We start from the raw sequence: 13,087 nt of genomic DNA on the forward strand, positions 1-13,087 counted from the left end.
TTGTTTTTACTGATTTGTTACTTACAAAAACTAATATTTATATAATATGTGTCAAAACGGTACCGCTGTTGTATCACAACAATTATGAGTGGAACGGTGACATATTTTAAATTTATTTGCTTCTTTGATTTATTGGTAGAACTGATTCATACGTCAAAAAACTTATTATTTTCTTGGAGTTCTATCTTACGGACTATAACAGTGGAAAATCGGAGAGGAACTGACGAATGACTTTAACGGAATAATTGTTACGTCTTTTTGGTATTTTAAGATTTTAAATCTTTTGGCTTAATAATCAAGAAAATATCAGGAGCAAGTGGATTGATTGGCTGTCCCTAAACACTACTGTCATCTACACTTCCTATGTCGTATGTGGTAAAATGACTTACCTGTAGGTGAATTTATTACAATCCTTTGGAACAGAAGATTAATGCCGGTGGAATTTACACTCAAGTCCCTAAAAAAAATATTTCGTACTTCAGAACCATTATCTGCGGGAAGAAAATAAACCTTACGTGATATCTAGGCCGTGAGATTCTGGTATGTACTTCATTAATATGTACAGGAAATTGTCGTAGTTTTGGTAGTCAAAGCTGTAGTAATCGTCTACGTAGAGCGTACCACTAGCAGCAGAATCCTGAAAAATTTATTCATTTTAAAATAAACCAGGATGAATATTGGAGCTTGATAGCCCATTATTTATTTGCTACAATTCTGAAGATCCGTCTAATATTTAATTGACGAAATATTAAATATTTCATGGGTGTTAAAATTTCAATAGGATGACATAAAAATTTGTGATGGTATCAGGTGTCGCAAAATTCACGAAAGATTAACATTTTTCGCCATTTGTGCGGTAAAGTGATGTCAACGAAAAAAAAAACCAGCGTGATAGCTGACAGTTTAGGGTTATTAAAAATGGAGTGTGCTACACGAAAGAACAACACGATTTCATTGTTCATCGATAAAATTGTCTCATTAGGTGATAGGAAAATCCACGAGTGATTTTTGAGAAACAAATGCATCTACGACTTAAAAATCAATAAAAAATGTACAGTTTTTTTATTAAAAGCCTGTGTTTTCTATCAAGTTACATCTTGCGTGAATTTTGGCACACCCTTTAGATAATTGACCTACCGCATCTAAATTAACATATACAGTGAAGGGATCGTCAACCATGTCTGTCGTCGATCCCTTTTCTCTGTCCTTCCTGGAAATTATACTACCTCCTCTATAAAAGAATGGTGACTGAAAATAAAAAAAGTAAATATTAAAAAAACGTTATCTTAGCACCAATTTGAGCTCGATAATCAATTCTGTCCAAAATAAAATGCATCTTTATTTACCGCAGAAATGTCCACATCGATTTCTAATTCCGTTCCCGCAGAATACGACGTCCAAGATTCATCGTCAACTCGGTACCAAAGGGCAGGCTCTTCCCCTGGTAGTGTGACTGTGACTTTGGTGGCGCTCTCTTCGAATACGGGTCTAGCCAAGATGTCAGTACCTAAAAAACGATGCCTTTACTAGATATTTAACAATGCGGAAAAAAATCGGAAAAGTTGGAAAAAAACGGTTTTCTTTTTTCGGTCTTTCCGAAGCAAAATATTGGAAAAATTGGAGAAACTCGAAATGAAAACACTTGAAAATTAGTTAGAAACTTAACGTATTTTAACAAATGCCCTCAGATTTCAAATTGGTAGATATCAAGCACAAGTTAACAAAAGAAATATAATAAAAAATATTTAAACAATAAAAATAAACAAATTTTTAGTTCTTTATAACCAAAAAAAAAACATATAAAGTATTTATTTTACCAAATTAAAAAACTGAGCTCAAAAAAAATTGTAAATTCATTTAAAGGATTCATTCTAGTTTTTGGCAGAGCGTATGCCACCTGAAAAGCATGGACTTTTTTTTCATCCGAATATCGAGAAGTTTTCCCAAATTTTATCGGTTTTTATTTGGGAAGTCACTTGCTGCAGCGTTTATTCAGCAGTTTTGGATGGAGAACCGCTGATCAGGGCCGTAATAAGAATTGTTTGGATTTAAAATAAAAATAAATTAATACTATTGGAACTTAACAAAATATCCCACATTTACAAAAAATGTATTTTTAAATTTTGGGTAATTAAAATAATAATTTTCTCCTAAACCATAAATCTCACGGTTGCCTTTTTATCCAGTCAAGTAAAAGTTACATACTAGGAGATTTTTTTTAAATCCTTAAATGAGTGTTTCCCATTTGCTGCAAAAATACTTTGTTAAATATTTTCTTTGGAAGATCCTGGCAAAAATTTGGGATATACTGAAAAGAAAAATCTGGAAAAATTTTTAGATTTACCTGGAAAATCTGTACTATACATCAGGGAATTTTTTGGTCCAAATTTGGTCCAACATATTCATAATCTTTATTAGCTAGGAGCGGAAATGGTCTGATATATTTTTTTTTAATTAAAATAATGTCTAAAAGTTATTTTGTATATTGTTTATGCTGGCAAACATAATGGCTAGAATCTTACCTTTAATTTTTCCCTTTTTTCCCAATTTAGACCGATCGAAATAACTCATTTAGAGGCAAAAAAAGAGAAAAATGTTACCTGGACTTTTATAATAAACGTAAAAAAAAATGAAAAACCTAAGGGTGGTGAAGGGTTGATTAGGGCGGTTTAAAAGTGGTGAAGAATAATATTATTGCAATTATCGGCGAAAGTTGACGTCAAAAAAAGTATCCAATACAAAAGCTGTAGATCATGCAAACTTTTGTAGAGGTCACTTTTAAACATAACCTCAAAATTTCCGAGAAAAATGCGAAAAATCGTATTTTCTTTTGTTTTTTATTTATTATTTTTCATTTCCGCAAAAACACTTTAATTTTGACGAAACTTGGTGTAAGTATACCTTTCTGTGTTTTAAATAACCACACATTTTTTTAGAAAAAAAATTCAAGAAGTTTCCGAATTATTCATTTTTTCCGGTCCGAAGCTCTATTTTTTCAAACAAAAATTATACTTTGAAAAATCATGCAGGGTTCTGCGATGCTCATTTTGTTTTTGTTTTGACATTGGTAAAATAAAAAAACTGTATAATTATAATTCATATAATCACAATTTAGAAATATGTATGTTTAAAAATGCAAAAAACGACTTGCAACAATGAATCTTTCAGTAATTCTTGAAAATTTGTTCAAATTTTTAAATAAATTGGAAAACTGATTACACCATTCATTTGTACGGAGAAAAAATCAAAGAAATTGTTTCATAGTTTGAGCCAAAACTTTATTTTTGTACAGTATTGCTAAGTTGAATAATTTTGTGTACCGAGCAAGATGACCCATACTGTTAATCTGTAATGCAAACAAGTAAAGGAGACAGTTAAAGGAAACAGTTAAAGTGAAAAACCATTCAGAAATTTCTTTTGTTTCTTAGATAAAAATTGAAAAATTTCGAAAACCATAAAAGTTGTTTAAAATAAAAAAAGATTTTTTTATTATCAATTCATTTACAGGAGCAAATTAAGACTTACCAGTCCAAATTTCACGTCAAAACATTAAATACAGTTTCTTTTGTATTTTTTTCCGTACAATTGAATGGTGTAATCAGTTTTTCAATTTTTTAAAAAATTTAAACAAATTCTCAACACTCAAAAATTCATTGTTGCAAGAGTATTTTTTTTTTAGTACGTTTTTGAATTGTGATTATGTTTTAAGAACTCTGTACGATGATATTTGTAAGTAGAATTTTTGTTTGAAAAAAGTGTTTCGGACGGGAAAAACCGAACATTTCGAAAACTTCTTGATTTTTTTATCTAAAAAAAATTGTGGTTTAAGACAGAAAAGTATACTTTTACGAATTTTCGTCAAAATTAAATTATTTGTGCAGAAATGAAAAATAAAAAACGAAAAGCAAAGGAAAAACGATTTTTCGCATATTCTTCGGAAATTTTGAGGTTATGTTAAAAAGTGACCTCTACAAAAGTTGTAGATTTTTACATGATCTACAACTTTTGTATTTTTTGACGTCAACTTTCGCCAATAATAGGAATAATACGATTCTTCACCACTTTTCAACCCCCCCAATCAACCTTCCACCACCCTCGCTCACACATTTATTTTTTTATGTTTATTACAAGCCCCTTTCTACATCCAGGTAACATATTTTTTCTCTAAGTGTAATTTGGTTGGACTAATTTTTCTAGGAAAAAAAATCCTAAAACCAATCTATTTAGAAATTTTGAATTTCAAACTCAACCTACCTACATCTTTACGGGTCTATTAACAATTTGGTTTTCTGATACTTTTTCCATAATTTCTATACCTCTAAGTATAAAATTTACCATTATTTCTCACCTAAAAGAAGATGGTCGTCATACGTGAGCATCGAAGGATAGTGGTAGAAGAACGGTCTGATTATAGGCTCTCCAGTCAACGTGTATTCGAAGAAGAGAGTATAGAAGACCGGTATGTGCTTGTATCGCAGCTTGAGAGCGTTCCTTATGACCACCTGAGCGTCCTCCGAGAACAAGTAAGGCTCACGCCTGGCCGTGGTCTTTTCGGAGTGACCTCTGAAGAAAGGTAGCCAAATGGCGGCTTGGTACCACCTCTGGGATAGTTCCTCGTCAGCGGACGTCCTGTTGTCGAAGAAACCGGCCACGTCGGCACCGCAAATCACCATTCCCAGGAGATTCGCAGTCAGACACTCCGAGTAAGAAAGGCGGATATAAGGCCATTCGGCTGTGTTGTCGCCTGTCCACATGACGGCGTACCTCTGGCTTCCAGCGAAGTGGGACCTTGTGAGGATGAACGGACGCACCGTGCTGTTGTCCCTAATCAAGAGTCCTTTATGCGTGGATCTCGTCTAAAAAAAAGGGATGGTCATGGATTCATATGCAGAATAATATGAACACAAAATATCACATCCACAATGTATGATAAAGGCTTTCGGCTGTGTTTCACATGATTTTCTCATAAGAAAATTATCTGTTTATGGCATTATACAGGGTGGGCCACCAGTAACGCCTCGGTCGCTAGGGACCAAACGGCAAATGTTACAGAAACCTGTTTAGGTGGGTATGTGTAGGTTGATTACGGTTACATTTTAAAAATATTTTGAAATATACAGGGTGTACAGGAAAAGCGTACCATATCAAAGTTATGTATTTTTAAATGGAACATCCCGTATTTTACTGCATTTTTGAAAGCACCGTAAAAAAATAGGGGTGAACTTTATTAGAGGTTTCCTAACTCCCAAAGTAGTAGACCTTCCAAAGCTACTTCCTTAAAATTATTTTTTTATTGCTAATATTAAATTTCTACGCTATGCCTGCATTTTCACTAAAATTGAAATATCTCACAAACTGTAAGTCTTAGGTATGCAGAACCTCTAATAAGGTTCACCTATTTTTTTACGGTGCTTTCAAAAATGCAGTAAAATACAGGATGTTCCATTTAAAAATACATAACTTTGATATGGTACGCTTTCCTGGACACTCTGTATATTTCAAAATATTTTTAAAATGTAGCCGTAATCAACCTACACATACCCACCTAAACAGGTTTCTGTAACATTTGCCGTTTGGACCCTAGCGACCGAGGCGTTACTGGTGGCCCACCCTGTATATGGTAATACTGTAAAATTAATTTAATCTACCTAAATAATCATAGACAAGTGTTCATTTTAGTAACTCTTATTGATATTATGAATATGTACATCACGGAGTTCCACAGGGCTCCGTATTGGGGCCATTGCTTTTCATTGTATATGTTCTGGTGTGTTCCCATTTCTAATGTACTTTAGTAATCTATGTCTTTATTTTCCCATGAAATAATTGAAAGAGTACATGCATGGTTTTCAGCAAACAAGGTCCATATTGAAAATTTCATAATTAAACTGTCTAGTTTGAGATACCACTCGATTCATTCACAAAAAAATCTATACGTTACTGACCATTTTAAAATTCCACGTTATGGGCTTACTAAGTCAAAGAAAAATTCGTAATTTCGGTTTATACAGGGTGTTATTTAAGTACGTGGCCAAAATTTACGGGATAATTTTTTAAGTGATTTTTAGACGAAAAGTTTATATAAACCTAGGTCCGGTAATGCTTCCTTTTCAAAATACAGGGTGTCAAACTTTTTTGAAATTCCGTTTTTTCGTAAAAATCTTGATTCTTTAGACGATTTTGATGAAATTTGACATACAGGTTAAAAAAAATTCTAAATAACAAGAAGACGCAAACTAATATGACGTTGAGACATGGTGACAGTTTTTTATGTAATACAAATAAATCTTTTAAGCTAAAAATTGCTTGTCTCGTATTGCCAGTGGCGTGCACAGGGGTAACGCCGGAAATCAAACAAGAGAAACGTTTTATTAAAACCACATTTAAACAAATGGTACGCAATTTTTTTTAGTAAAAAAAAAAACATTTAACAATAAGAAACACGAATCTTACAATAGTTGGTGAAAATGTCCTCCTTCAATTTCAGTGCAAGCAATAGCTTGTCTTAAATATTCCCGGTGCATCTTATCTGATTACATGAAGGAAAAAATATAATGGATTTAAATCCGGTGACCTGGATGGCCAGGTCTTTTAATTTTTATAACAATTTTTAAGACTATAGTAGGATCGTATTCGATGCAAAGTAGAGCAAAAAGTTGTCGGTCTTTTATCAAAGGCAAATCGTGTCATCATTTTTAGGAGGCGTAAAATAAATCATTCAAATTTAAAATGAAATTCAATGTAAAATCTGAAATACCGCTGCATACGCACTGTGTTCTGGTAGTAGCTGTAGTCGCCCAGGTGCATTGAGTGTACGAACTGGTCGGTTATACGTCAAATACTAACCTGGCGAGCTTTGCCGTGAATTAGAGAGCGCTTCTAAAAAACAAGTAAACAACAGTGGCGCGTACAGAGGTAACATGTAGTACATATGTGGAATTTAGGAAACAAATTGGATTTATAATAAATTACATTTAAAATAAATATTTTATGAGAATAAAGGAATTTTTGTAGGAACAAGGGTGCCAGACCTGAACTAATCCCCTCGTCCCTTCATAATGTATAAAGAAATTATTCAATTTGTAAAACCCTTAAAAGCGTATTTCATTGGTTCCCTGACAGGCAATGATTTATTACATTGCATCGAATATGATCCTACTATAGAATAGACTATTGGTATGGAAAAAAAATAACAGGTTCATCCCAGTTTTTGATAGTTTTAATTTTTTGTTATGTTTTCCTAGGAACATGCAAGTGATTTTTATTTTTTTTCCAAAAAGGAAGCAAGATACGAAACAATTAATGCGACAAAAAAGTTGTAGTTTTAGTTGCTTAATGCGAAAAAAATTATAAAAGGTTTTAAAAAGTCAGTGGCACATACTTTTTTTTGTCAAAAATATTGATAAAGGTGCCCCCTTGACGCCACTGGACTTAATAATTTTAATCTAGTTAGGGCTAAATTAGCCCCTTTCTACCATAAATAATACTACTAAATTTCAACAAAATCAGCTAAAGGATTATTAAGAATTTTACAAAAAAACGATTTTTTAAAATCTTGAAATCATAGGACCTATGTTTATATAAACTTCTTAGAATCACTCAAAGAATCATCCCCTGAATTTGGCCAAGTACTTAAATAACACCCTGTATAGCCAACCAGCATAAAAACTTTGAATGTTTTTAGTTTTAAGAACAAAAAATTGTTTTTACTAATATGCTGTTTCTACTCAGTTGATGAAGTTTTATATATTTCTATGTATACGTACTGAAATATTTAGAGAGGTTTACAACGCACGGTGTAACGTCACAATCCTCGCGCGGGAAGAGCTTGCGTTTTAAAATGTTTTTGTGGTAACCAAAACATTCACAATAAATATACAAATAATGAACAATGATGATTCAAAGCTAAAACATACTTTAGTACTGATATTTTTTTTGCAAAATGTTAATAAAAAGTGGTAGGTACAGAATGATATTTTGGATATTGTAGAATAACGTGATATAATTAGATTTAGGATAAAAATTGACTAGTATAACTTTTCAATATTTGGCTCCGAAAAAAAAAATCGTAGCAGAATAGGTTTTAAAGAAGTCGTACTTTCCAAAATATGTGCCTTTTTAAGGATTTATAAAAAAATATTTAACTTCCATTTGTCTTTTACATGCCGTTTGCGTTTACCTGTAAAAATCCATACATATTGTGTATGTTCCTGTGTTCCACAGTGCCATTATGAAGAACTTCAAAAGGTAACGTTTTCTCCAAGTTATTGTCGAATACCGAAGGTTCGTTCATATCATTCCAAGCCCCTGCCAGAGTGGGGGTACTCTTGTTGAACCGATCGTAACGATACCAACTGCCATAATAATCACTGGCTTCTTCGTTCAAGAAATCTATCCAACTCGCAAGACCCGGCCAGCAGATACCTAAAGAAAATGAACTTGTAAAACGGGTATATCACGCGTTTGGTGATTGTACCTTCAAAATTTGAGCCGTTAGCCCATTTTACGAAATATTTTTCCTTGGCTCCGGTATATACTGCGTAATCGTCAGCTACCTTTATATGAGGATCCAGAATAGTGACGATTCTTCGTCCGGTCGAGGAGATATTCTGCTGCATTTCGATGGGGTCCGAGTAGTTCTCAGGATTCCATTCGAAGTATCTGTTCTTGTTGCTGTGACCGTCGTCCAACCACAGCACGTCCATGGGGAAGTCGTACTTGTCCATATTCGCGACAACGCTTTTGGCGTCTTCTTGTGTCCAGTACGACCAACGGCATTGGTGGTAACCCAAAACCCATATCTAAAAGCAATAGGTTTTATCAAGTCTTTCAGATTGCTCGGAGAAATGTGGTCATTTCTTGCCTGGGGCATATGCGCGACTCCAGTCAGTGTTGTGTACTGCCTAACGACACTTTTCGGATTTGGACCGAGCAAAACGAAAAGATCCAAGGTGGCACTCTCTACCATGAAGTACGCGGAAGCTTTGTCGTCTTCGTAACCAATATCGATCCACTGTTCAGCCGCGTTATGCAGAAATACGCCGGACGTCCAGTTTACGCTAATATACAAAAAGGGAAATGAATATCTATGCTTTTATCAAATCAATAATGTTATACCTACTTCTAATAATACAGGGTGTCCCTGAAAAGGATGGACAACGCTTGATCACAGGTTCCTTGGATGTAAATAAGACTATTTAGCTTAACTTACCAATATACAAAAATGCACGCCTACTGAGATATAGACTTCTAAAATATAGAAGAGATAACCTAGTTTTTTTCAAATAATTTGAAAACTGTTTTTCTTAAAAACTTCAAATTTGGTATACATATTTTTTTTATATAAGGGCCATGTAAATATATAATTTGGTGAGAATACATATACAGGATGTTCTCTTTTTACTGCCTGTGCGTCACTGGCTATCCCGAAACTTTGTGTGTACGCTAATGACGACAGAATTTTTATTTTTAAAAATAAGCTCTATTTTAGAAGATTTTTTGCCTCTTACAAAATTTTGATATCGTTTACGGATTTCGAGTAAAATTGGCATTTTTTACACATTAAATAATATTAAATCAGTTTAAGATAACTAGAACAGTCTAGTACGAGGTGCCATATAACAAAGAAACAAATTCATAACAATAATTAAAAGGTGTGATTTAATTTTATCTTAGTTTGTTTTTTACTGCAATTTATACTTTTGCTGAACAAACTATGTTATTAGTTTTGGGTTATTGTGAAGGAAATTGTTGTGCTACTGAACATATGCTGAAAGATTTCTTAATCGAAGAATTCCAAATCACAAAACATTTGCTAATGCGGAGAAACGCCTTCGGGAAATAAGACGTTTTTTACCTGTAACATTAAATCGTGGATAACGTACGGCCGGAACTATTCAAGCTGGAGGAACAAATTTTGAAAAGGGTCGACAAAATTCCTCAAGTAAATACAAGGCATTTAGCGGCAGAAAAGTTCCATTAATAGAGTATTAAAAGACCAATTATTACAGGTTACTACCCTAACAAGTGGATAGGTAGAGGAAATAATGCCCCTTTAAAATGGCCACCTGGATCCCTGGATCTAAACCCATGTGATTATTTCCTTTCGGGAGCGTTGAAGACTACAGTTTATAACTTTTCAGTAAATACAGAAAACGAACAATGGGAAAGAATACAACGAAATGAAATGTTATGAGAGATAATGCACAATTATTGGATAAAATTCATTTTAATTTTCAAAGAAATACTTGTGTTTAAGAACTTTGAGCATTTACTGTAATATTATTTTAATGCGCTTACAAATATCAATTTAAGTTTATTTAAAATGTTAATGTTGACTTTCTTACACTATTAGTTGATATTGTTTATTTAAAATATTAGTGTTGATTTTTATTTTATTGATTGATAATACTAAGATTAAAAATGTGGTTATTTTTTTTAATGTGACGTTTTTTTATTATTATTCTCTGCTTTGAGGCTGCAGTTATAAATTATTTTTTGCAAATCGGAATTTTTGCCTGTATTTAATGTCTAAAAAATGCCAATTTTACTACTCCATAAACATATCAAAATTTTGTAAGAGCAAAAAATCTTCTTGAATAGTGCTTATTTTTTAAAATATAAATTCTAGCCTCACTGGCGTACACACAAAAAAATTACGGGATAGCCAGTGGCGCACAGGCACTAAAAAGAGAACATCCTGTACCTATATGTATTTTCACCAAATTTTTTATTTACGTTGCGCTTATATAAAAAAATAAGTACCAAATTTGAAGTTTCTAAGAAAATTAGTTTATCTATTCTAGATTTAGAAGGCTATATCTCAGTAGGCGTGCACTTTTGTATATAGGTAAGTTAGGCTAGTCTTATTTTCATCCAAGGAACCTGTGGTCCAGCGTTGTCCATCCTTTTCAGGGACCCCCTGTATAAAAAAATCACATACACGCTTCCTTAATTAACACATAGTAAAGATAGAAGAAAAATTAATAAAGAATTATTACGCGAAACGTAGGCCGACCTTGTATCGCCCCACTTAGTTAATTGATCGGAATTGAACAGTTTACAATGCAATAACTAAGTCAAGTTCAGTGTGATTATTTGCAGGTATCTTACTCTCGTTTTCTGATTTATGTTGATTTATTCCAAAATTTTTGGTGATGTCTAGTTTTAAAAGAAAAATAATGAAAACAAATTTTTCACTTTGACACCCTATATCTTTTCAAGTATCAACTTTTGGACTGGGGTAAGTTTAGTTAAATCGTAATATTTTAGTGCGTATAATATAACTTACGAATGACCATAGATGACCGGGACGGATCCGTATAGCCCCAAGGTGTCGTTGATTTCGTAGTAAGATATGTCGGCGTTCCTCAGTCGGATGGGATCCATGGAACCGTCAGCAGTTTCCGGAAGTCCCAAGTTGAAAGCGTGATGGGACAAACCGTAGAGCATTTGGGCAGATAAGAAGGTTACTCCGAAAGTAAATGGATGGCTGGTTTCGCTCTAAAATAGTCAGTTATATTTTTAGTTTTGGGGTAACTTGTAATAGCAAGTTGTTCGCTTACATTTCTCATAACTAGACGCTCGCTTGTAAAAACAACTTCCTGGTTATCTCCATAATAAAATTCAACGGTAAATGGTGGCCCGCTTTTCACGACCACATGGTAATCGTTATAATCATTTGCGTCTGGAGTAAAGGTGGCGCTGGTATCGTCGGTTTTGACGCTGAAACTGAAGCACACGGGATATTTATTTATTTATTTAGAAATGACAATATCCAACGTAAGAGAAAAACCTTAACTAAACTTAAAAAAAAGATAAGTAACATTAAATATAAAAATATAAGTATGTACTACACAAAATAGAAAAATCAAAATATAAAATCGAGATAAAAGAATTTACGTGAGTATAAATAATAGCAAACAAATAAAACAAATGAGCTAATTAACACGTACAAGATAAGGATAACATTTGCTAGACAAACAGAGACTATTAAAATTAAAAAAAAAATAATAATTTTTGAGGAGGAGGATAAAACCCATAACTAATAAAATAAATAGTCTAAAAATCTCCATTGCACTAACATGGTCGTTATCAAATGTAACACCAAGGCCAGTAAATTGCGTAACTCTATTTAGAAAAGATTCACCATTTTATAACCAAAATCTAGACTAGTTTTGCGACGACTGTAGGCCATAATTTTACACCTGCTTACATTCAAAAGTAGATGATTATTTGAACACCAACTATGTATGTATGTTAAGATTATCTTGCAATCTAGTACAATCAGTAATCAGTAGAAGATTTAACTTCCAAGAACCACTTAAGGTCGTCCGCACAGAGTAAATAATTTATATCGAGGCATTCAGTTAAGTCATTAATAAAAATAACGAATAGCAATGGCCCCACGATTGACCCTTGCGGAACTCCTGAAGATTGGTACGATACCGCACAAACTGGTATTTATTACTACAATAAGATTTAAAAGAGATAACAAAGCAGGGGAGATATATGACCATATGATTCTAATTTTAATAAAAAAATTAGTGGTTTCCATTTAAAAGTTTCAAGTTTTCCACATTTTCTGAACTTCATATTCGATAAATTTTTTTTGACCACCCTGTGTAAAAACTGTATAATTTTCATGTCAAATTCGATAAATTAGGTCTTCCTCTACAAAATGTCTAATTTGCACAAAAAATTAACCTATGTTTCCGGGAAAACTAAATTTGCTGACAGTCTGCACCTGTCAATTTTTGCTTAAAAATTAAAATATCTAGGAAACAGTCGATCCTAAGTATGAAGTGTGCTATATATTTTCAACTTAAAAATAGATTCTCTTTCCAAAAATGCAATAATATACAGGGGGTTCCATTTAAAATAAGAAAGTTAGTATCGACTTATGTATAACCGGAAGTACGATGACCTTGAAAATATTTTAGCTTGGTAGGCCTCATGGTCTGCATCACACCTTCACAATTTCAAAGATATCCATCGATGGAATTCGTGGTGGGACACCCTGTATTTATAATATATATATATAATATAAATTGTTTTATATTTGCTAACTTAAAATAAAAGTGTAGAT

At 33.0% G+C, this 13,087-nt stretch overlaps 1 protein-coding gene across 1 annotated transcript in view; it reads right to left on the reverse strand.

The window, feature by feature from the left end:
• Positions 1-333: 333 nt before the first annotated feature.
• LOC108904480 (neutral alpha-glucosidase C-like) overlaps positions 334-13,087 on the reverse strand; it is a 15,682-nt gene continuing 2,928 nt past the window's right edge. Inside the window, exons 4-13 of the mRNA XM_018707070.2 lie at positions 11,565-11,730; positions 11,291-11,502; positions 8,864-9,059; positions 8,477-8,801; positions 8,180-8,424; positions 4,349-4,856; positions 1,347-1,507; positions 1,138-1,248; positions 516-637; positions 334-457 (exon numbers count right to left, since the gene is read on the reverse strand). Of these exons, the coding sequence (XP_018562586.1) occupies positions 349-457; positions 516-637; positions 1,138-1,248; positions 1,347-1,507; positions 4,349-4,856; positions 8,180-8,424; positions 8,477-8,801; positions 8,864-9,059; positions 11,291-11,502; positions 11,565-11,730 (2,155 nt within the window). The 3' untranslated portion in view covers positions 334-348. The remainder of the gene's footprint in view (positions 458-515; positions 638-1,137; positions 1,249-1,346; positions 1,508-4,348; positions 4,857-8,179; positions 8,425-8,476; positions 8,802-8,863; positions 9,060-11,290; positions 11,503-11,564; positions 11,731-13,087) is intronic.

Source organism: Anoplophora glabripennis, unplaced genomic scaffold (assembly GCF_000390285.2).
Source record: "Anoplophora glabripennis isolate ALB-LARVAE unplaced genomic scaffold, Agla_2.0 scaffold84, whole genome shotgun sequence".
NCBI classification, from domain to species: domain Eukaryota; kingdom Metazoa; phylum Arthropoda; class Insecta; order Coleoptera; family Cerambycidae; genus Anoplophora; species Anoplophora glabripennis.